General features: G+C 36.2%; 1 protein-coding gene across 3 annotated transcripts in view; it reads left to right on the top strand.

Moving 5' to 3' along the window:
* The window catches only part of SUPT3H (SPT3 homolog, SAGA and STAGA complex component), a 429,490-nt gene that overhangs the window by 328,869 nt on the left and 74,470 nt on the right, over window positions 1-26,151 (top strand). For all 3 annotated transcript variants that reach the window (XM_059077802.2, XM_067006330.1, XM_067006331.1), the window contains one exon: window positions 8,095-8,205. In XM_059077802.2, coding sequence (XP_058933785.1) covers window positions 8,095-8,205 — 111 coding nt within the window. The remainder of the gene's footprint in view (window positions 1-8,094; window positions 8,206-26,151) is intronic.

Raw genomic sequence — 26,151 nt, 5'->3', positions numbered from 1 at the left:
GGTCATAGAGTAGCTATGTGTTCAGTTTTTAAAGAAACTGCAAGAATTTTTTTCCCAAATGGATGTAATCATTTTATACTTTCTTAGCCATATTTGAGAATTTCAGTTGCTCCACATGCTCATCAACATTTGGTGTTGTCATTGTTTTTACTTTTAACCATTCTGATGGATATTTAATAATAATTCACTATAGTTTGAGTTTGTATTTTCCTAGTGACTGATAATGCTGAGCATTTTTTCATGTGCTGATTGGCCATTCATATATCTTCCTCAAGGAGGAGTCTCTTCAAATATTTTACACAATATTTTTGAGGTAGGGTTGTCTCTTGTTACAATTTCTAGGAGTTCTTTATATATTCTGTATAACAATCCTATGTCAAATATATGTTTTTCACATATTTTCTCTCTGTAGTTCACCGGTTCATTGTCTTAATGGTATATTTTGTTGAGCAGAAGTTTTGAACTTCTAATGAAGTCTAATTTATACAATATTTTCTTTTGTTTATTGTTTTCTGTGTTCTGTCTAAGAAAGCTTTGGCTACTCCCAATTCATGATGATGTTCTCCTGTGTTTTCTTCTGGAAGCTTTTTAGCTTTACCTTTTATGTTAAGTTCCATTAACTGAGTCAGATTAAGTTTTGTGTCTTTTATGAGTTGAGGCCATGTTCACTTTTTTACATATATCTAGTTACTGCAGAACCTTTTGTTGAAGACTCTTTTCTCCCATTGGATTGCTTTGGTGGCTTTGTTGAAATTCAAATGACCATATATCTGTGTCAGTTTATTTCTGGGATTTCAATTTTGTTCTATTGACTTGTCAGTTCTTTTGTCATTGTCATCTGCCTTGATTACTGTAGCTTATAGGAGGTCTCAAAGTCAGGTAGTATATAGGTCCTCAAACTTTATTTTTCAGGTTTAATATGGATATGTTGTATCCTTGTATTTCCATGTAAATTTTAGAATTAAAATTTAGTTTCTACCCAAAAAAAGAAAGAAAAAGAGGGAGATATAGAAAGAGAGAAAGAAAAGGGAAAAGCCTAGTGGGATTTTGAAGGGGATTGGATTGAAATCTTACATCAATTTGAGGATATAAATGTCTTCACAATACCAAGTCTTATAATCCATGAACATGGCATATCTCTCCATTTACTTATATCTATGAAATCTCTCTTTTCATCACTGACAATACTATCCATCTTGAGCTGTTTCATCTGATTAATAGCCTTTTTATGCTATTTAAATGATATGTGTTTTTCTCTCCGTTTCCTTTCAGTATATCTGTATCTTTAATATTTAAAGTGCATCTCTTGTAAACAAAAAATTGTTGGCTCTTCTTTTTCCTTTCTTTCTGTATCTTTAAGTTTTAGTCTTTAAATCTGTGATGCTTAATGTATGTATTGACATAGTTCGGATATAGGTCAGCTATTTTGCTACTTGTTTTCTCTATTTTTTTTTTTCTGTTTTTCTTTCCTATCTTCTTTTGGGTTTAATTATACACTCCTTTAGAAATCCATTTTCATGTATCTACTGATTTCTTAGTGATATCTCTTTGCATCATTTTTTAGTGGTTATGCTAAGAACTACAATATAGATCCTTAAATTTTCAATGTACTTAGAGTTGTTATTGTACTGTTTTACTCACATGAAATGTTAGACTTTTATATTTATATAGGTTTATCTACTTTAATCTTGTTCTTTATGCTATAGTTGATACACATCTTATGTTGACATGTTATAAACCATAACACTATTTTTGCCTTAAATAATCAAATGACTTTAACATTTACCATCTCCACTGTCCCTCTACTTCTTTTTGATGATCAGACTTTCCTTCTGGTATCATTTTCCTTTTTTGTTCTACTAAATTTTATTTAGCACTTGTTATAGCACATGCTGGCTGGTGATGGTTTCTCTTAATTTTCATTTTTCTGAAAATATCTTTACTTTTCCTTCATTTCTAGAAGATATTTTCTCTGGCTATAGAATTCTGGATTAGCAGTTTCATTTTCAGTACTTGAATTATATCATTCCACTGTTTTCTAGCATTCTTTTTCTTTTAATCACATCAGTAGATTTTGTAGTTTTGTTTCTGTGTATGTCATGTGTTATTTTTCTCTGGATGCTTTCAAAATTGTATCGTTATTTTTGGTTTTCAGCAGTTTGGCCATGATATCCATAGAAATGGTTTTCTTTTGTATTTATTCTGCTTAGGGTTCACTGAGCTTCTTGAAAATGAAATATTTTTAAATTTGGGGGGGATTATCAGCAATTATTTCTTAAGATATTTTGTCTGCCTCATGCTCCCTCTTCTCCCCTTCTGAGACACCAAGTACATATTCGTTAGTTACTCGGATATTGTTCCACATATCCCTGAAGCTCTGTTTAATTTCTCTTTCAATCTTTTCTCTCTGTTCTTCAGATTGGATAACTTCTATTGATCTTCCTTTATGTTCCAAACTCTATCTACTGTCAGCTTCAATATTAACACTCACCCAGTAATGTCTTAGTTCTGATATTTTATTTTATAGTTGTATAATTTCCTTTTGATTTCTTTTTGTAGTTTACATTTTTCTACTATTATTTTTTATCATTTATTACAAGTTTATTTTATTTCATAATAGCTGCTTTTAAATCCTTGTAAGATAAATTAAATACCTGGATTATTTTAGTCTCCATTGAGTATAAGTCACAGTTTCTTTTATTGTTGCATGTCTAGTAATTTTAAGTTATATCCTGGACATTGTGAGTAATATATTGTAGAGATTTCAGATTCTGTTATATTCCTATGAAGAGAGTTGTTGTTGTTGGTGGTGGTGGTGGTGGTGGTGTGTGCATATGTGTGTTAAGCAGGCAGTTTACTTTTCTAGATTGAACTCTAAAGTCCAAACTCAAATTCCTCTTCAGCAGCTAGATTCTCTCTTCGCTTCACTTAACTTTACCTGATTACCTGGGTTTTTTGGATTTGGTACTACAAAGGAATAGTTAAGAAGTTAGTCAAAGACTGGGTAAAATTTATACACTGAATTTGGAACTTCCCTTCTTTGATTCTGTCCTTTTTGGGATTTTCTTTTTCACTTTACACATACTGTAGTTGCCCTGAACTCTGGCCTATAGTTCTTCATGCCTCTAAGGTCATGTCCTCCCTATACTGACTGGAGCCTACCCTTGGGCTAAAACAGTAAAAACAGAAAACTCAACCCACAGCCATTCCCTTCTTCTAAATATAGGTACGCCCCCTTTCAGTTTCTGTCTGTGTTAGATCAGTCCCTTTTGCTTTCAGGTACTTGTTTTTTATAATTTGTCCAAAGTTTATACTTTCATCTACAAGTTCGTTGGCACAGTAGGAACCATTTGCCATTACTAGTAGTGGAGCTATGCCGAGATATAATTTTATAACTGATAGTAAGCAGATTTAAATTTCATCCTCACATCTGAACTCCCCCTTTTGCTTTCAAAATGACAGAGCTCACTGATTATTTATAAAGGGAAACTCTGAACTATAAGGAACTTCTATATTATAAAGTAGTTTTAAAGATTTTCAGCTGTAGTGCTCTCCAACTCATTCAATAAATAACACTAGGCTAATAAAATGTTACCTAAAAGACCTCTTCAGTGGATTTGCTTTACAAAGTATGAGGAAGTTGTAATTAACCTGGTTATTATGCATACATAAAATAATTAATTTTTTCTCTATTTACTCATCCACATCTTTCTACGTTCAAGCTCTTGCTATATTTTGATTTTTACTCACTGGAAACCTCAGCTATGTTGATAACATGGTACAGTTCATTCTACGTAAAATAATAAAGCCTCTATTATATACTAGCTATGTGTACTAGAAGTCAAGGGATTTGATGTATAACCATATCTTAATACTATCATTTTAATCTTGGGAGTGTCCCTTATCTTCACTCTCTCATCTATAATGTAGGGAAGGAGTTGGGGAAGTTTAGAATAGAAAATATTGTGTACTTTTTCTAAATTTTTAAATTATGAATCCTTGAATTTGGTGATTCTTTCTTGTCTTCTCTTCAATAAATTTTTTAGTTTTAATTTCCTTAGTTTAAAAAAAACTCTTCCTAGTTATATAGAATGACAAATTTAACATCCCAATTAAGTTTTGAAATGAGAAAGTTAACTGTATTATACTATAGCCTTTGGCCAAAGAATGGCCCAACTTCATCTGAAAAGAAATCCTCTGTAGACACAGCACTGAGAGAGCTCTGTGTACAAGAGTGAGGAGAAAGAAGACATTTGCCTGCCCACTCAGGTCATACACAACCCATGTGGTCGGTGAGTGACAGAAGTCAGTAATAGTGCTACTAACCTTTCACTTGCTCTAACCTGAGATACGTATTACTCCTCTGTAAAATCTAATGTTTCAAGTTTAACGAAAGATCTAGTCCACCATTATGGAAGTGAAAAGTATAAGAGGCAATTATCTGAGATTCCAGGTCCTTCTTAAATATTAGATTACCTGGCAAGGGGAAGGCTGAGAAAGGATAAAATTTCTTTAAAAGCTGTTTCTTCCCAACAACTCTTAAGTTCAGAAGAAAAGAGTCAGGAGAGGTACAGACTTTTGTAAGAGATCCTGGGGCAACCAAAGTTTCAATGTAACTTCTTGTACCACAGTTGAGAGTTCAAGCTGTTGGGGAATTTTATTCAATACAAGCCAGCAAGTACAAGCAGAGGGACAATACTCAAATGTGGGAAGCATGGAGGACTCTATATGATACTTCACCTTCCAATACCCAGCAGCAGTTTCTGAATAAAAAGACATAAATAAAAATGAAATGGAAGAATACAAGAATGGAGTATGAGTGCAGCCAAGAGGAAGAGTACTTGACATATGAAGAAATTTATGAAGCACCTCGTACTTTACTTTAGGAAATAAAGAGTTTAGCCTCCACAGAGATTTTGACAAACACACTATAGACAACAGCACTCAGTATTTTATCAAACATGTGGGTTTCATTTTTTAAAATTTAAAGAATATTCTATGATGTGGGCACAAGCAGAATGAGAAAGCTGAATTGGTACATAAATGTAATATTCTTTATATGTATTTATAACATAATATTTTTATATTAGGTAGCAAATACAGATTTAATGCTAATCCTGTAACAATTTTGAAGACTATTACAAGATTTATGAAGTCACTGCTGAAGTAAAAATTCTAAACTTAATATGAATTTTGAATCTAAACAGATTTCAAGTACCTTGGTGAGGGACTAGATATTTACAGAAATGAGAAGATACTTATTGCGGTAGAAACAATACTGCACATACAACATTTTAGATCTAAAGGTTTCCTTCCAAAGAACTCAATGGGCAAATCAGGAAAGTGTAGAAGTGTACAAAGTAACTTATGCTGATGTTTGCAGTTGCTTAATTATAGCAGGTAAACCTGAAACTGGCAAGATAGAAATTTTAATGACATTTTTCACAAAAATGAATATTTTTATTTTTATGTGGTTAGCTTCTTTTTAGCAGAAATAACATGATTCAAACAGGCCTGGCTCACGTATTACCACATCTTACAAATAGCAACCACAAGTAGTTTTTAACTTATGCTTCCTACTTCAGTGTTCTCAAGTCCCATTGGATCGCCATGCCAGAGGTTCTGAGAGATTTTGACCAAAATGTTCTATACCAGAACCAAATTTATTTGGGAAAGTTGAGGAAGAGTAGATTCTCCATTGGCCATGGAGAAAAGAAATGAAAAATAAATCCAATTTTCAAGGAGAAAGGAGCTTCCACAGAGGAATGCGCTGGAAGGACTCCCCACCCACTTAGTCTGCAGGATATTGACCCTCTTGATGTCCCCCTTTTGTGTTTCCACTTGAGTTTCCACTGGAAAACTTAACTTTAGATTCCAAATTCAGCTAATTATTTGTGTTCATTTCCACAAATGAGTAGAATGCCTCAACTTACTTCACAAGTATTTGTTATCCCTAGCAGATAATGAGTCTGTATTAGTCATATTCACATCTTGGAGCCAAGTGGACTTAACAGAAGAGTCTTTTGCCTTACTGGATACCTGATAATTGCGTTTATTCTAATATATTCCAACTGAAACAAAGTATTTGGAATGAGAATCAAGAAAGCACAATTTAAAAAGAAAGAAAGAAAAAGAAAAAACTCTGTGTGTGTACTTCTATATGAGTGCCAAAGTGAGGGGTTAAGATAACTTAATCCTTGTTATTGTGGGCATAGCTGATGTGTTATTTAGGGTATTGTTGGAATGAAATTGAGAAAGATACCCTAGAGTAAATTCCTATCTGGCTTATTTCAAATCTTGTTAAAATAATAAAAATAATCAAGATCTGTTTTGTTTTATATTTTAAGTCTTATTTCAGGTTCAGCTTGGATAATTAGCTGATGCTCTTCATAGGAATTTTTACAATTATTTTGCTAGTTTATAATAGAAGAAGCACAAAAAGTATATTTAAAAGGTACAGAAGGATATACAGTGAAAAATATTGCCTCTAACCCATGTCCTCCAGACACGCACCTATACTACAAGAGATAAGCACTGTTACTGATTTTTGGGGTACCTTTGTGGAAATATTCTAAGCTTAAATGAGCGTATAATGTTCAGCTTTTTTTTTTTTTTAAACAGCTGGTTAACATAGTTATCCAGTTGGTCACCTAGTATTTTTTCAAACAATGTATCTTAGAGATAGCTCCATAGGAATATGTATGGAACTGCTTCATTCTTTTTGGTGTTGCTGTGGTTTCTGTTGCATTGAATGAATGTATCATAATTGATTTCATTGTTCTCTCGTTGATGAACATTTGCTTCATGAATTCAGATTGCACAGCGGTGAATATCTACCTATCTATCTATCTGTTATTTTGTACCGTGTAATGTGTCTGTAGGATAAATTCTTAGAGGTGAAATTATTGGGTCAAAAAGGGTTGTGTTTTTTCATTTTGATAAGATTTGCCAAATTGCTATCCATAGAGGTTGTACTAGGTATACTCCTATAAGGAATTCTGAGTGTGGTACCTCTAGACCAGAGTTATAGTAACACACAGGCTACTATTTCTTTCTCTTGATTCTTTAATGTTGATGACCTGGCATCTGGTATCCACTGCACTTTTAAGTAAATTAGCTTATCATTTCAAGAACATGGAGTTTCCATTTTTAATGTAAATAATAGCCTAATGCTGTTAATAGCTAACGTGTCAGGCACTATTCTAAGTGGTTTACACATATCAACTCATTTAATTTTCACAGCAACCCTATAGAGCAATTATAGTTATTATCCAGTTTACAGATGAGGAAACTAAAGTGCAGAGATATTACATAACTTGACAGAACTGGTAACTGATATGGCTAGGATCTGGACCCAGGTATTTGGGAAGCCAGAGCCTACAACTGAATCATGAGACTATAATGCCCCTATTTTATTTCTTTAAAAATCATGTTGCATACATTTCTTGAGTTGAAATCCATAGTCTTATTGCAAATAATCTTTGTTTCTTGTGTTTCTTTGTACTTTCAAACCTGCCTTTTACAGATGAGGCACATTAAAATAGAAAGTTTTTGTTTTATTTTGTTTTTGCATGGAGGATACCTAGAAAACTAGGAACCAAGTTGAAATGATCTTTTATGACAGTCCACAGTATTATAAATAAATATATAGCAATTTTACATTTTTTATTTTAAAATTGATGACCCTCAAGTTATTTCAGAAATACATCCAACAGGCTCCCAAGAAACATTTATAATAAATGTTTATATGTTTTTTAAAAACATAGTTTCCTGTGGTTCTTTGAGCAAGCCTCTATGACACTTTTCATCTGCACGCCAAGTGGCTGTATTCTTCTGTACCTTGACATGTAGGCCTAGGTGAAATATTGGGAGCATAAAAATTGCATTTGGTTGGTCTGCTAGGAAGGGGTCATGTAAAAGTCATCTTTGATTTGTTAATGGAATTTTTTTTTAGATGTAGTATATGGCAGCAATGATGTGCATCCTAAGAGAAAAAAACATCCATTTTATGAAAGTTTATTTTCATATTTTATACACTGAAGTTCTGTTGTGTGTTTTTGATTTAGTAACAATTTATGTGTTTTTCTGTCGCAGAGCACTGCGGCCTGTGGTGTTGAGGCTCACAGCGATGCCATCCAGCCCTGCCACATCAGAGAGGCCGTTCGACGCTACAGCCACAAGATTGGCCCCCTTTCCCCATTCACAGTACGTAATAACAGAGTTATAAAAAGTTATATTTATAATCTGAAAGAATTTTGATTTTCAAGTGGTCAAATGAAGCAGCAGTGGAATTGTTGAAAGCAATTTGTGGTGACTGTAATTTTGTTGTATAAAAGTGGCATAATTCTCTTGGGAAATAAAAGTTAGTCATTTTTGTCTCTTTTTGGAAGGACAACTTTTTTTCTACAAAATATTATTTTCTTTCAATTACAAATTATGCTTTTTTTGTTGGGGCTTATATTTTCTATTTTTTAAAGCTTAGGTTTATAAAACTTTTTTTTGTCAAATTATATGTATCCAAATATTGCTAGAAGCACTTTATATTTTAAAATTGGTTAGATTGGCAATACCACTTCTATCAGATGTTCTGCTCCTAAACATACTTTGAGTTGGAAGAAGAAGAAATGATTTCTTTACTGGCTTTGAAGTAGGCTGAAAGGCAGACAGTCTTCCACATCTTCAAATGGTTTTAAAGCTTATAATCAAGGTTTGTTTTGTTTTCTTTTTAATGGAGAATTAAAGACTTTATATTTCAACAGCCTAAAGAAAGTGTATGTGTCCGTGTGTGTGTGTCTGTGTGTGTGTGTTTTAATTAAATGCTCATCTTGTGGCCCTTTTTAAAAAAATCTTTATTCATGTCGGTATAACTTTCTCCAAGTCCTTCTCTGTTTATAAGGAATTGGTTTGATTTTCAGAAAGTTAGGTTTCATTTATGACTAAAGAACAGTAGAATTTACCATTTGTTTGTTTTTGTTTGTTTTTTAAAATTTATTTATTTATTTTTGGCTGCATTGGGTCTCAGTTGCTGCACAGGGGCTTTCTCTAGTTGCAGCGAGCGGGGGCTACTCTTCGTTGTGGTGCGCGGGCTTCTCATTGCGGTGGCTTCTCGTTGCAGAGCACGGGCTCTAGGCTCATGGGCTTCAGTAGTTGTGGCTCACGGGCTCTAGAGCGCAGGCTCAGTAGTTGTGGCGCACGGGCTTAGTTGCTCTGCAGCATGTAAGATCTTCCCGGACCAGGGCTCAAACCCGTGTCCCCTGTGTTGGCAGGCGGATTCTCAACCGCTGCGCCACCAGGGAAGCCCTGTTTGGTTTTTCTGGGGATTCACATCTGCTTTAACATACTAAAGCAGAATATATATGTATAACATTACACATACATATGTACATAAAATAATATGTGTTTTTTCCTAAGAGTGGATTTTACTATTATCTGTTGATAGAAGTCATGATTTCTTCTGAATTATATCATCTCTTTTTTTCTTATGTTTCAGTTAAAGAGAATGCTTTCTTACCATTCTTTGTTTTCATTGTTATTTTTAATTGTATGCATTCTCCGTGTGACAGCAAGAATGTGTCAAAGCTTTTTATATATGTCTCTAGAAGCTTTTTGTAATGGTGACAGTTATTTTCACTTCTGATTAATATCTTAAATTTGTCATATATTATAAGAACGTGATTTATCATATTTATAGTAATCATATGTTGCTGATTAAGCAATATATCCTTTTGCATGAGTGGTTTTAGATTATTACAGTTGAAAACAATGAAATCAATCTCTTGTTTTATTTTTTCCTACATGACAGGTGAGGCTATTTAAAGCAATTAGCCAAAAGAGATGAAATTTAGAAAAATATGAGATGATTGGAAGAATTTAAGAACCAATTGAAGTTGAAAGAACCAATTTATAACAAAGGATTAAAGATATCAAATCCATAGATACGAGCCAAATAATGACTAATATGCTAAGGCAGTGGAGCGGAGAGAGAAGAAAAAGGCAGAGTCAATAATATCTAAAAGTAATTAAAGGGTAGCAAGGGGAAACAGGATTTTTGAGAAATAACCTAAAATGGTAACTAAAAGTAATGGATAAAATTAGATAAAGGAAAAATATATCTAATGTAAGGGGAAAATCTCCTAATCATGAAGTCTGTGATGTTTCCTCAAAAGGAAGTGGTGGCAGTGGTAGCTGCTTAATTCTTCAAGTTTTTTTATTTTTAAAAAGACTGGACAGATCACTTGAGAACCATCTTGGTTGATGACATGTGTGTGTGTGTGTGTGTGTGTGTGTGTGTGTGTGTGTGTGTGTGTGTGTACATGTGTATTCATTCTTCCATGTCTAACCTGATACTCTATTATTCATGTATTATTGCTTTTATAATCTAAGATTGTAGTATATGGTCAGGAAATATACTTGAAATATTCAGAATATATATATTCAGATATAGTTTAAGCTAATTTTTGTCTAACATATAACCAATATGGTTTTTAAAACTAATAATGCAATTTTAAAATACTTAGTTTAAATAGATCTGGAAAATAGAACAAATAAGCCATGGTCTTGAAGGTTCACTTAGCTGCTACCAGAGCAGGTGAGCAAAATCAACAGAAGGTGCGAAAGAACTCCACCACAGAAGGACACTGAGTTTTCATCACTCCTCGGAAAGGACCCACCTTGAAAGGTCTACTCCATTACCTGGAGTTGGAGTTATAAGAATTTGCCCAGCCTACAGGACTGAATATACCCACTCCATTTTTTTTTTCTTTTTGTGGTACACGGGCCTCTCACTGCTGTGGCCTCTCCCGTTGTGGAGCACAGGCTCCGGATGCGCAGGCTCAGCGGCCATGGCTCACGGGCCCAGCCGCTCCGCGGCATGTGGGATCTTCCCGGACCGGGTCATGAACCCGTGTCCCCTGCATCAGCAGGTGGACTCTCCACCACTGCGCCACCAGGGAAGCCCTATATCTACTCTATTTTATGTCATGAGTAGTAGGATCAGGCAGACACAGTTTCTTGGTATATATTACAATACTTAAATCTGCCTTTTAAACGTAAAAAGTCTAAAGTAGAATAGATTTTCAGACTGTGTATGTTAACAGTGTGAACACCTGTCCTGGATCCCTCCTACCTTCAGTGCTAAAAGGAGGTGCTCCTGATGCTGGGGAGATGCTGATGCTGAGTTCCCTGGTACCCACTCCCTGAGATGATACTTTATGCTGCACTGGGGACACTTTGCTTCCTAGGCTTTGAGCTGTGGCTCCTGAGAGGAGGCATGTGGGCTGTGTCTATAGCAATCCTAGACTGAGACTGAATTTTTATACAAAAAGGCTGAGCTAACTTACCTCCAGTATAAAATTTCCTTTGTAAACTAAAATGGCCATGAACAACTAGTTTACATTTTTGAAACATAGAGATTTTGTCTATGCAGCATTTCATTCTAAATCTCAAGTGCTTGTCTAATGTATATATAAATGAGATGTCTAATTTAGAATATCCGTAACTTGATCGATATATAGCTAATTCCCAATAATTTGAAATTGATTTGGAGAATTAAAATGGCTGAACCAGTAGGTTACATGGAAACTGAATTCCAACATCAATCAATAAACCAAGAAAAATTTGCTTTTGGTGAGGCATCATTCTGTCCTCTACTGTATGACTTCTGATGATCAAATTCAGGAATACAATTCATTGTATAAAGAATTGTGAGTTCCTCCCCTTGGGAATTAGTTGAAATGATAGAAGAAAGGAATAATTAAAGCCACATTAGGTGGAGGGGAGAAAAGAGTACAAACAATGCTTTGCACTGAGTAGCTGCTGGAGTGGAGAGAGAAGGGGCCTCATGGTGGAAACATCAGTTTCCTGCCACTCATATGAGGGCTATGGAGACACTTATAAGCTACCCATCCCCACTCAACCAATTATAACTGTGCTGTCTTTGGCATGTTGGTTTTAATCGATGACTTCTTTCTTTTCTGTGTTCTTATTTATTCTTAATCCTATGCAGAAGATCAGAAGAGAGTATCATACCTAGAAGATTAAAGTAATTTTCCTGACATTAAGCTATTCATTAGATTTTTTTGCAACTGTTCCCACCCCTGTGTACCTGATCTTCCATATACACATGCTTAAGAACGTTTAAAGAGACTAGTTTACCTTTTGCTTATTATTTATTTTTTCCTAAATAATTCTGAAAATCGCTTCAGTCTATGATGTGTAGTCATTACTTTAGAGTACTTATGCAAAGTGGGGGTGTCCTAAGTCATTTTGATGCTTGTCATCTTGTCCGTTTACTAATCGTAGTTGGCATTACGTGAGGTTATATTGTGTGGTGATTAAGACTGTTGATTCTAAAGCCAAATTGTCCAGATTCAGATCCCAGCTCTGCACCTACTAGCAAAGTAGCGTAAGGAAGTTTCTTAACCTCTCTCTGGTAGAATAGAACTCACCTCATGATAGAATCCAACGAATACTATGAACTTGAATGGTAAGCTCATAATGTATTGTATTAATAATAGTGGAAGCCATCATAGCACTAGTAGCTGTCGTATATTTTCTAAAAGGTTTCAGATAAGGATACAAATGGACTAAAGTAGAAACCATTCCCCCTACCACCAACCACATAGACATACAAACACAGAGACCTCACTTTGTAATGCTAGAAGAAACTAAAACTCGAATTATAATGTGATTTCTTTACAGACTTATAATTTATACCATTAAAACTTAAATACTATTTAAAGATTATTGTTCCTGAGAATAAATTAATGTTCATTTTCACTTTTTGAATTAATCGTGGTTGAGGAACTTTAATGGATTTTTTTTATCACCACTGTCACATTAAAAAATAAGGTCTCAGTAACTGAGTGTACATAGTTTCCACTCGATTTTTGCATACTAGCTCCTGTGAAATAGAAATCTAAGGAACAAACAGCAAGGCCTCAGACTTATAAAGCTGCATCAAATTCAGTTTATATGAGTTTATATATTTGTGTAAGTTACTAAAAAAGGTTTTCAGAGACCGATGTGTATATCAAAATTGGTGATAATTTTTTAAACATTAATTATTACTAGCCTCATTTTTCTCAGTTTTTAAAATTTCCTCATTTTACTGCTTATGAAAGTAATGCTAGTATGTTAGAAAATTAAGAAAATATAGAAAAATAAAGGATAAAATAAAACTTACATTAAAAAGAGCTTCAGGGCCTAAAAAAATGTTTAGCAAAAGCTTTAAATGAATTGTCCTATCAGACAGTTAACTGGTATTTAATTGTTTTAATTGAATTTAATTATTTAACTGAAGAGTATTTTCTTGCAGCCTAAAAATTCAAATGCTTTTGGTAATGGTTTTTTAAGAAAATTCTTATAATTATGTGGGTCTAGAAGGAAAAAGCATTTAAAAATTTTGAGAATGAAGTAGACTTTTATAGTTAGAGCATTTTGTTTTTTTCTCTCAGAGAAAACACCCCCAAAGAGTAGTAACCTAGTGGACTGTGTTGTCTATCATGAAAAAGATGATCACACATGTGTTTTATCTGGATCCTTGCTGTGTACAAGCAGTGGGTGGTGCCCATGGTTACCTACTCTGAAGCCCAATCCCAGCGCTCAGCGAGAAGTGCTGGAAATGGCTGATAGAAAACCAGGTCTATAATTTTGAAAGCCAGAGAAAGCAAACTGTGTACACTAAATGGGATGACATAATCCCGTGTGTAATGCCTAAATATATTTTAGTTTCTCCTGAGTGATATTCACAGTAGAAAAATATCTCACCCCCCCTAAGCTTACATATTATCAGGTGTCTTTCTATTGAAGTAGAATAGCAAAACAATAAAATTTCTCATTTAAGCATGGTCATTCATCTAAATGGTAACTTAAATGCATCCCTAAAAGTGAGTGGCTTCAAAGTCCACTCAACTGTATTAAATTGTGAGACAGCTGGCTAAGTATTTTAAAACTGGCTAAGACTTGAGAAAATCAGTTAAACTCAGTCTCAGAGATGCTTTGCCTTGTACCCAGTGGCACCTTGTAAGTGAATGCCGGGGCTGACCCTGGAATCCAGCCTCCTGACTCTCAGCTGACTGCTCTTCCACTGTGGCCATTTAGCTTGATGTATATTTGTGTATTAGGGGTGCTAGGGATGCTCTCATATCATTGGTCCTTCAGAAGTGTTCACAATAGACAAATAAGGATCAAAATTAAAATTTCCTTTAAGAATCCCTCACATTAAACTTTTAAAAACAAAAGTGGCATAGCAGATTGCTTTGACTATTTTGATCTAGAATTTCACATTCATGAATAATTCTTATTATGTCTTGAGTGCTTTAGATTTTGTCTGCATTTTATGTGTTCAACCTGGAAAATTAAATGCCACAAAATATTAGAGTACTTTTCAAATGTAACTACCAAGTAGAAACTGGGTACGAATTCTTAAATATTTTTAAGAATTTTGTTTTTTACTGGAAGTAAGAATTTCTCAATAAATTTTTTGGAAGTACTAAGTCTGTCGTTATAGTTTGGAACCGAGTACTTTTTCATAGTTATGGGCCACTGGTTCTCAGAAAAACAATTAACATGTGGTATATTTATCATATAAGAATAACCTAAAAGTGGGCCTTCTCTAGAAAAAAAATGTAAATATTTTAATTTAGTTTTAAATTTTAAAATAAGGTGGGGTGGAAATTACAGTTACAAAACTTACTCTGTCAAATTATATAAAATAACAGTTTCCCTAGGTCATAAACAGTTGAGTATCAGAAATTTTATATGGTTCAACTAACACTGTTCAATTTAGAATTAGTTAGGGAGAAAGTGTTTGAAATGTGGTAATAAAAACATTAGAAGAATTTGGGAGAGAAAATCATTAGAATCCGAGAAAAGTGTTGGGTGATCAAATAATAACTTATATAATATTTTTAAAGAAACTTTTCACCTGCATTGTGTTATTTTTATAATACAGCAAGATGAGTGTTGTTATCCCCACTTTGTAGATGAGAAAACGGATATTTAGAGAAAAATCAAGTAACCAGCTTAAGTTTGCATTGTAAGTACCAGAGCTCTATCTGTGGACAGGAGCTAAATACTCTGTGGTTTACTGGGACCACAGGCTTCAATGAATTCTCACTAATCCTCCTCATTAAACTCCATCTTTGCAGACTGGCCTCTATTCTTAACTGTGTAAGCAGTCTTATCCTGAAAATGTGAGATAGCATTTCCTAAACTACATTGCGTAGAAGGCAAGTGTTGCAAGAGGTATTAAGCCACCATAAGAGAAGGGTTTCTTTATCAAATATTCCAGCAACTCTGTATGTAGAAGATCCACTCTTAAAATCTCATTCAATAAGAATAGTGAAGGTGTTTGAAAATCAAAGTTATGATGTAACATTATATTCATCACAGTATCCACTTTATTTCCATATTTTGTTTTATTTACCCACTTCTCTTTATTTGAGAAGTTTTCATTCACAGATATAGCAGTTTTTAATAACGATCTACACAGACCTCCAATAGTCTTGGCTCAAAAGAGAAATAGTAAGAATTTTTTGCTCAAAAGTTGTTTCACGAACAGTATCTAACAAGTGCTCACATTTTTAAACTGATAATGTTTAAAGGGAGTCAGTATATGGATTTCTTATCCAGTATATAACTCTTCATGGTTTTCTGGAAATATTTTTAAGGTATCTTAAAAACACTATAAGCTATTCAAAGGTGTCATAAAGAAAATCTCAGTCACCTGAAAATCCTTCCCTGAAAAATACTTGTTTAAAGTTTCAGGGTCATGTTTATTTTGCTTTGCCTGTGGAATCCAAATTTGCTGAATTCATTACTGATACTTTTTTCTGCTGTTGTAAGCACAGCATCATAATTCTGTGTTGGCATAATCATGTTACATTGTAAAACTGTTTAGTTCATGTTTTTTAATCATCAGGCAGAATGCAGGGAGAAGGGAAGAGAGATCTTATGTCATTTGAACTTTCTACAGCAACACCTTAAATTGGGACAGACAGTGAATTTGTTTACGAAGAGTTATCCAGTTCCATTTTTAAAAATTATGATGTTATTAACAGCTGGTTTGTCTCTTCAGTAAACAGGGACTATTCAAACACATTTTGTTTTTTTCTGCTTTCACTTTTATATCAGCAGTAAAGACCTCACATTCAGTTCAGCATGGGCTATACAGTCTAAGGTGATGTACTCACTTGCACAGTTTTACATAGAGGATTTATTTGGGCTGCTTTAAATACCAAAAAACAAAACTAACAGGCCAGAATTCCAAGACATAATGTCCTAAACAACAAAACATTTACAGGAAGTTCAATATAAAACACAAGATGACAGAACCTTTATTTCGAGTAGCACAAAAAATTGGAGATGGACATTCTCATCAAACATCTATGAGGCCCCTAAAAGTCCTGCAGAGAATCCTAGAATTTTCAGGAATATAACTTGAAAAGGAGCCAATCAGTGTTCTCTAGTGGGGGGCATGAATTTGAAGTTGTTAAAGAAGGTAACATACCTCTATTCATTGTAAACGACAGGCTGTATCGTGGAGAATAGAGGAATTTGAACATGAGTACAAGGAAAGGAGTAGTTGACAACTAAGAGAAACTTTTTGAGCAGAATATTCTAAAAGGACCACATCTTGAGATTTGAATGTGTTATTATGGTTTCTAGGTTTTTGCAGTCTTCTGAGGGAATGAAGATAGAATAGAAAAATATTTTGAGTGACTCCCAAAAGGAAATTGTTTTTTCTTTAAAAAAAAAATCGCAGGACTCTTTTAACTCACAAATTCATGAAAGCAGCAAGATTAGTTGGGAGGAACTAAACTAAGCTGAGATATTTCTAAACTTAAAAATTATGCTCTGCAAATGGCAAGAAATTTTCCTTTTAAGTCTATAGATAAGATTGTAAACACTGAGTTAGACATAAACTCAATACATTACATTGGTCAGGTTCACCTAGCAAAAATACCATTTAAATTTTTCAATTAACATTTTATTTCTAAACTAGATGAATATTAGAAAAGAACACAATGGTTTTATTGGGATAGATTCTTTATTAACCATTGCCAGAAACATCTAACAGTCATAAGCATGTTTTGTTTAAGTGAAACATTTACGTACTGTTTTATTGATAGTGTGACAAAAATTCCCTCCAGACAGCCATGATGAGAGCCTGTTGAACTGGAGATGATTTACTTTTTGATGATTTCTTAAATAGTGTTATACACTTTAGTCACACAAGTATAATCATTGAACTGTCATTTAATTTACTGATGTAGTTGCAGAGTTAATCCTACAACATAATAAGTGGATTGTTTTAAGTGGAAAGTTTACACCTTCCAAAAACGAAACTGATACCTAGCTGTTATTGTGCCCAACATATATTTAAGGCTGTATCCAAGGTAGGAAAAAAAACACAGGAAAAAAATAATTATGCCTTGTTTTCCTGACTGGTGTTTTAATTATGATTTGATTTAAACCAAATCCCCTAGGCTATGTATGTGCAGATCAAATATTCCACTCCCACACACCACCTCTGCATGACCCCAAGCTGTGAGAAGAGAAAATTCATAGCCCATGTGTCAGTCAGATGTTAATTCTTGCCCTGGCACCTGGATAGGCTCTCCCACCTGATTGGAGTGCATTTGCAGTTCTGGGCATATACCCAAAATGTGGAGTAGGCTCTCCAGATCTGGAAATATTTTGGCTGATTAGTTGGCAGAGGTCACGAGGGCAGAGCCCAGTGTCAGTCTCTGAATTTGCCCAGGTACATTCAAGGTGACAGTTGGGCAGCTGTGCCCCTGCTGGAAATACCAGGGAAGGAGTATTTGAGTTGCCTCTCTGGCTCCTGAAGCTCACAGCCTGGCCTACAGGTTCCTGTCAATTCCAATTCAAACACTTGTGCAGATTTTATAGTTTCCAGGAGAGAAGTTAGAGACTATATTTCTGGCTCTGATTTAATTCTACATTCCTGATCTAACCTAAAACACCCACTCCCGTATTCTGGACTAATTAGGTAAGAGCCTAATAAGTAAATAAGTTATAGTTGACAACATTGCTCATTGAAGCAAACTCTTGGTGTTTAAAAAAAGGAGGGGGGGATGGTGGGGGAGAAGAGGAGGAAAAAGAGAGGAGAGGAGAGGAGAGGAGAGGAGAGGAGAGGAGAGGAGAGGAGGAAGAAAACCAGCCTAGGCTCCACACTGTGCTTTTCTCTGAAGCCACTGTCTAAAGAAGACAGCATTAGGGACTGAGCCTCATGTGGGTAAACTAACTACACCTCCGTTTTTGGTGGCAGCAATATCTTTCACGCACACAACCAGCTCACAAATGACTAAGAGAAGAAATGAATAAGGAGGCAAGGCAAGACTATACTACTGCTCCAAGTCAATCTGTCACCTGCAACTGCCGAAAAACAATTCAAAGTACATGCCTTCCTGAGAGGATGGAGGCACCCTTCACATACAAAGGATAGCACTTGCTTTCTGAGTTTGGACTAGGTAATGACAGTCCATTTGGCAGAATCCTCATTGGTAAGATTGAGGTAGACATGATTTAGAAGTGGAAGGACCAGTGGTGACATCGCTACGTGGCCTGAGATCCTTATCGCTCTGGTATCTCCGTTTATTAATTCAATGAACAATTGCCAAGCGTTGATTTAGAAATCTGTTGAAAGGGGGCTATGGGATATGGAGATGAGTAGCTGGGTGTTCCAATATAGTGAAGGAGATGTGTATATAAGCACTGCCCTGTGGTTGGCACTGTAACTGCGGGGGGTTTGGGGGGGGGCGGGACACAGTGCCTCTGGCTCAGAGGAGACCGAGATCTGCCTGAGGAAGTCAAGGAAGCTTCCTCAGATCACTAACAGTTGAACTGAATTTATGAGACAGAGGTGAGGGCAATGAGTGAGCATTGCAAAAAAATAATTGAGGCAGAAAGAAGAGCAGGAATAAAATTGGGGGGGGAAATTGAGGGAAAGCAGAATGGCTGTTGGGCCAAGGTGAGGAACCGAGGAGTCCATCGAGAGGAGGTGAAGCATCAAAGGGAGGCTGATGACACTGTGAGAGGGACTTCGAGTCACATGGCCTTCATGACGCAGGCCAGCAGTTATCTAGCCGTGCTCCGCAGAAACCCTGACTTATTTTACAGGTATTCTGCAAAATAATAGTTTTCCTTGATTAATACAGATCAATTTTTACCTCTGATAAATATTGAGTTTTCTGTAAGATTTAGTTTGGAAAATTTCTTTTTAAACAATGGATACAGTCATCAAGGAGTGATTTTAGAGTTTTTGAGCAAGGGATTGATGTGAACAAATTTGTATTCTAAAAAAATAACTCAGCTGATGGGATGGAGGAGAGACTGGAGTTAAGAGATGTAATTGGCAGAGCAATCCATCGGGTGGCCGCTGCAGTATTGCAGGCAAGAGGGCAGAAAAGCCTCTGCTGAGGCAGTGACAGTTGAGACCAGAGAAGATGGAATGTATTCAAGAGATACTTGGCGTAAAGAATAAGTAGAACAAGATCCTGAACGAAAGACGAATAATAGATGACAAGTTGGTAATTTGGGTCAATGCATAAAACAGATAATTAGAAGTAGTCTCAAGAACAAATTCATTACTCATATGCTCACAGAGAATTTGCATGAAGTTTAAAGATTCAACACGAAAACTAATTTCAAGGGGATTTCCTTGGGGGAAGGGGGGAAAACTCAATGCATAGTTCACCTGAACCTAAAAAAGGAAACAAACACAGACATTCTAGCTTTCTGTTTGAACTTCTGGGAGTGTTTAGATATATGACCAGAAAGTCCCACAAATTATTATGCTGTTTGGATGAGCAAATTGACTTTCTAATCTATTAATGAATTTGGTCACACATTCCTGAAAGATGACTATAAGCTAGCCAGATCTTGAAAATATTTTCATCACTAAAGCCATGCCTCCAATAGCTTTGTGCTGGAGTAAGTTCCAAAGCATCGTTTTTCGAAACTTTGATTAGTGGCTTTCATCTCTGTGTGAAGCCAGTATCTCTTCCCCACCCCACCCCCCAAAAAAGAAACTCTAAGGGAAATAATGGGAGCAACGCTGACTCAGTCACCAGATTTTGGAGGACTGATGAAATGATATGTCATTAGCATTTTTCCCTTGTTTTAACAGAAATCCAGTCCTACTGATGGTAGCAATGCTTCTAAATGGAGACGCACTATGCGCAGTTCATCCTCACCCTACACTCCCTCCTCAACAACACGTCCATCTGTAAGAAGCAGTCTCAATTTCAGACTTTCTGCCCTTCCCTGCTATGACTCCCTCCTTCAGATTTATGAAAGAAAACATTTCTTTCTGTGAAAGGTTTTTGTACACCCGCATCTGGAAGTGTTTATTTCAGTGGCATGTAAGCTATCTGTGGATTCAGTTAGCACCAGACCCCCTTTTGTGTACTCCTGACTTAAAAATTTTATAAATGATCTTATTGAATTTGTGCCAGTGTGCACGTGGTTTGGCTGATTGCTGCATATATCCTTTACCTGCCAGTCACCTTTGATTTATGTTCCTTCTGCTAAGCTTTTACTTTCCAAAAATGGTGCCACTGAACTGTCCTCTAAATCATCTTACTGGTTAAATTACTCCAAGACGAGTTGGTATGTTTTGGGTTGCCTACGGACAGATGAATTTATGTTTTTCTGCCCTTACCCACTTCTAGTAAAGCCACTTATAGAGGAGGATTGGGCATGTTATGTCATCGATCTCTTTATTCCAAATGAATACCATCGGAAACACTGTGCCAAGACCAAAGTGACAAAGAAGTGTTCCTTAGCATCCCCTTCTGTTCTGAGACCTTCTTTCACACATAAGTGTGTGCCTTGAACTGAATCTGATGTAAGGACTTTTCATTGCTCAGAAAAGGGGAAATAAAGTCTCTCAAACAAAATAAGTAAACTTCATCAGAAAGACTGAGACTTTGTAAAGTCTTTTGTTAACTTGTGAGTTTTATGATGTTTCCTGGAGAAAAGCAGGTGGCTTGGCAGTTATTTTAAATGTTGGCTATTTGTGGTAGTGGTTTCGAGGGGTTTCATGTTTCTGAAGAGACATCCTGAAAAGCTAATTCTTAAGAGTGTTTGACAAAATGATGCATCGTTTTGAACTAATTTTCCAGGAGTTCTTTGGTCATTGAACATGCCGTTTAACTTGATCTTGCAGGTTACCAGCTATCACCACAGGGGGTAACCTTAAGAATTTTTAAAATAGCGTTTAGACATGCAAATATCTCACTTAAAAAAGCTTTGCAAAGAGCTGCTCTTTTTCTGTTCTGTGTGTTGATAGGGGAGTATTTTTAAATTTCATGATTGTACTTGAAATGATGTGGAAGCATTTCAAATACTTGGATTACACAGATCTCAGTGTCATAGTTCACCAACTACTGGAAGCCAAGGATAGAGCTTCTAGGCTACTTTGCTGTGGTCCCACCAAGCCTGGAGGTATTTATTCCAGAACACTCAGGAGTCTTCATTGATACTACTAAAACTTTGTGCAGGGCTCCCTGTGTTCTGCCAACGTGAAAGGTGTCTCAGGAGTGGCTTAGTCAGTCATCCTCCCGGCGTGCTTTTCAGAGACATGGGGGACTGCGGTTGTTAGGAAATCAGCACCGGATATGTGAGCAATGTATTTCCATTAACATGTCACTTTGATTAAAAAATATACATGTGTGTATATATAGTATTTTAGATAGGTGTAATTGATACATGTATGTGTATGTATACACATACACATATATATATAGTCTCATTTAAAAAGATAGTCTTGGGATTTCCCTGGTGGTGCAGTGGTTAAGACTCACCCTGCCAGTGCAGGGGACACGGGTTCGAGCCCTAGTCCAGGAGGATCCCACATGCCGCAGAGCACCTTAAGCCTGTGCACCACAACTACTGAGCCTGCGCTCTAGAGCCCGTGCTCTGCAACAAGAGAAGCCACCGCAATGAGAAGCCCGCGCACCGCAACGAAGAGTAGCCCCCTCCTTACCGCAACTAGAGAAAGCCCACGCACAGCAACAAAGACCCAAGGCAGCCAAAACTAAATAAATAAATTTATTTTTAAAATATAAATATATAAATAAAAAGATTGTCTTCTAAGGGTTTTAAATGTACGATATCATTTAATCATAACCACAACCTAGAAGATTGTCAGTATCCTAAATAAATAAGTATTAAAAGATTGTTTTAAATGAACCGAAAATTTCACTGATACTGTTTCATGTAACGCACTGTTTAACATTCTACTGTCTTTGATGGTTAGAGTCAGATGACTTGCCTGAGCCTCAGTTTAATCATTTGTAAAAAATAAGCAATTTTTAGCAAATATCAATATTTAGTAATAACACTTGAAAGCTCCTAGCACTGTGCCTAAAATATAGAACATGATCCACAAATGCAAACAGTGTTTTCTTTTAAAATGATTATGATCTGAACAAAACTTCGAGTAGAGATGACAAGGCTAGTTTCCCAACAGTGCCCTTCTGAGAACTGCAGAGGGAGGCCCAGTCTGATATGTGAGTTTGGGCTGGAGACCCACACCCACTGATTGGCTTTCTTTGTAGCCTTTAGAGAATTCCTCCTGTTTTTGTGTCCAGTTTCACATGTATAAAATGGGTAATAACGTGTTCTTTATAGTTTCAGAGTACCTTGAGATTCATGACCACTGGACTCCTTTCCTGCCCCATATTTCTGCCCTTGTGTGGGCAAACAGGCCCATGCTGAGGACCATTTCACTTCCGGTGGTGGTGGCATTACTGACCACATATGGGAAGTGAGGCTTAGATGCAGAAAGAGTATGGTAAAAAGATGAAAAGCTACAGAAATTGTGGGTTGCAAAAAGTGACTGCCAAAAGCTTTTCCAGGAATGAGAGCTTAGAGAGGTTGGAAGATTTAGGTTGAAAGGAAAGAATCAAATATATAGTACATCGCAAACTGACTTTAATTTTCAGTTTCCAACTTGAGGATCAGGGAAGGACCCTAACCTAGAAAAGTTCCTACTCCTGCTTTCACTGATTCCTAAACTTCTAATAGGAGAGTCATTGACTTCTCTTAAAAATATATTTTGTACCCATGTGAAGATTTAACTTCAGATATCTAGGTGAAAGGATTCATAATTCAACAAAATTGTTTGGTGATGATACTTTAGGTTTAGTAACTAGTATGGTCTTGGTGCGTTCTCTCAGTCCATTTCAATAGGATCTTACTTAAGTTATTCAAGATAAATGAGAATTTATACTGTTTCCAAAAACCTCCTAAATATTTAGCTGTGAAATCTCTATTCCCAGGTTATTCCAGTATCTAATCCTTACACACTTTTCTTCCAACTTAAATTGAAAATTTTTCTTTATTTCTCCTTCGTGGAAAGAGAAATACTATAATATTATATGAACAAACTCTCTGAGGCCCTTTCTAATTTTGGTAGCAGTATTTCTCACACTTGCTTGGAAGAATTTTGTCACTGTCCCCACTTTAATCTCGAGACAGCTTCTGTACACCCATACTTTTAGGTGTTGGGGTCTAGAGAAGGAAACGTTTCCAGACTTGGAAAGATCTAAGCCCAGGGAGCTCCTGGTGATTCAGGGGCATGGTAGAAAGAGTCAAGTCCCATCTCTTTCTTATTTTCTTGACTCTCCCTGAAATGTTTTCTCCTTTAGAGCCAAATTCTAAACTTTGACCCACTTTCCTCCAAGATACTTTGTACTTCTCAGTCTGATCAAAACCTACCGAGGACCTGTCCCCAGTAGACCAAGGGACCATGTTTTAACCATCTTGTATCTCCCTCAGTAAAGTACAATGCTTTTTGCTTAATTGGAGCTCAACATAAAAGAAGGATGAATGGATGGACAGATGGACGAAATGATGGTCTGAAGAGAGAACAACCTTCCACGTGACAAAGTCCAATCTTAATCTCCCTGATCAGTTTTAGGCCCCCTGAACTTGGTATACCCTATAAATGTGGATACTCCACTACCTTTGATTAAACAGTTTATAGATCACTGCAGGACAGTAAAAAGAATGATATGGTTGCTTCATTATTACTATCCAGCATTAATCATTGATTCCTCCGGAATCTAAGGCAAAATAATGCCCAAGTTATCTCATCAGCAGTATCTATTTTAAAATTAATTTGTTCAGTGGGTAGTTATGTACCAATCATATTGAAGAATTCTTAGGTATTGGGAATGTATGAAGCTCAGCTCCTAGCATCATGTTGGAGCCATAATCAGAGCTAACATATACCTGTTTAATTGACTGACCTTTGCACTCTGCACCTCGATCAGCAATGAGGAACAAAGCTCCACATACTCAACCAATAAGAAGGGATTTTGCTATCGGTTGTAAGGCTGCAAGGATTATCTTTTAACATCACTCTTCAATCATTTCGCAGAGTGGTTTTAGGAAATTAGATAATATATATAAAACATCCAGTCCTCACAGTTGTTTTTTTATCACAGAAACTAATCTTGTTTACATAATTGTTATTTTTTTAAATGTATTTATTATTTTTGGCTGCATTGGGTCTTCGTTGATGCCCACGGGCTTTCTCTAGTTGCGGCGAGCAGGGGCTGCTCTTTGTTGCGGTGTGTGGGCTTCTCACTGCGGTGGCTTCTCTTTGTTGCGGAGCAAGGGCTCTAGAGCACAGGCTCAGCAGCCGTGGCGCACAGGCCCAGTCGCTCCGCAGCATGTGGGATCCTCCTGGACCAGGGCTCAAACCCGTGTCCCCTGCATTGGCAAGCGGATTCTTAAGCACTGCGCCACCAGGGAAACTCTACATAATTGTTCTTGATGGCAAGATTTATATATATATATATATATATCTCCAGGAAAGCAATGCCCAATTATTGGGCTCTAGAAGTGGCCTTGTTATAGAAAATTCTTCTTTGTAGATGAAGTCAGATTTTACTGGTATGGCTATTTTATGAGCTATTAAACTGATAACATTTATGGAGGACTAAAGTTGATAGTTTATAGGGTTTTTTTTTAATAACAACAATTATAAATAGGAAACTATACCCTGGTAGAGGTGGCACTGAAACATTGCTATCCATTCAGGAAGCTTTTGGCTGAAAAATTATAGGCACCAGAAATAACCACTCAGAAAATAAGATGTGAAGAACCCAAAATAACAGAATTATTTGGATGTTAAGATACATCTATTTGTTGGATGATTATGAATTCCCATAGACACAACCTAACGTTTTTGATAAAAGTGCCTTTGTTAGTGGTATGCTCCTGTAGCGTTTCAGACACATTTTTATGTTACATTTTTATGCATGGCCATCAATTAGGAAGAGTCTAGACATCTTGTTTTCAAATTTGGAAGAACTGTTTTCTCATTGGATAACAGCTTTGCATGCTACCATGAAATATGTCAGGTTCCCACACAGACTGTAGTTGTCTGCGTTCTTAGTGAGCAGCTTTTCTCTCGCCCCATTAAGAAATACATTCCCAGCAGATAATATTTTGCGCTAGAAGACTAAAGAAAATCACTGGACAGCTACAGTTTGAAGATGAAGCTTCACATTTCCTCACTGGAGGAGAATTCATCGTTCTTTTTATGCCAAAGAAAAGCAGACATCCACAGGGATGCTGCGATTCTGCTTTGGGAGAAATAGAATTCTCAGGATTGTAACAAAGGAAGAATAGCGCAAAGGAGTATGTGTCCTGATGTACACTGTCAGCTGGAAGGATGGTGATTCTGTTCCAAAGGCAGATGGAGATAAGACTTGGGAAGGAAAAGAAATCACCCCTCCCACATTGATTAGGAAACCCAGTTCTCTGCGCCCTCTGTCTTTTTCCTGACGGGTATGTTTGTTCGACTTTTCTCACCAGGCAGGGAAATCAGTTCCCCTGATGGGCAGGGAAGAATAAAGGTCATGAGTAATTCACATATTTTGTTAGGAAGAAATCATTTTCTATTTAATTGATTAATCAGCTATAGTTTTGAATTCCTGGTAATGTGGTTAGTGCCATGTTAGACACTGGTGAAGAGAGGAAGGAAAAAAATGAACATCTCTTGAGTGCCATCACCTAGTACAGGAACGGGCAGGCTGAGAGCCAGTCTTCATTTCCTTCTCTGTTAACTACCAGCACCAACGCGTGGGAATAGAAAGAGAGCTTGAAGTT

This window comes from Kogia breviceps, chromosome 10 (genome assembly GCF_026419965.1).
Source record: "Kogia breviceps isolate mKogBre1 chromosome 10, mKogBre1 haplotype 1, whole genome shotgun sequence".
Lineage (NCBI taxonomy): Eukaryota > Metazoa > Chordata > Mammalia > Artiodactyla > Physeteridae > Kogia > Kogia breviceps.
This window is presented reverse-complemented; position numbering and strand designations above follow the sequence as displayed.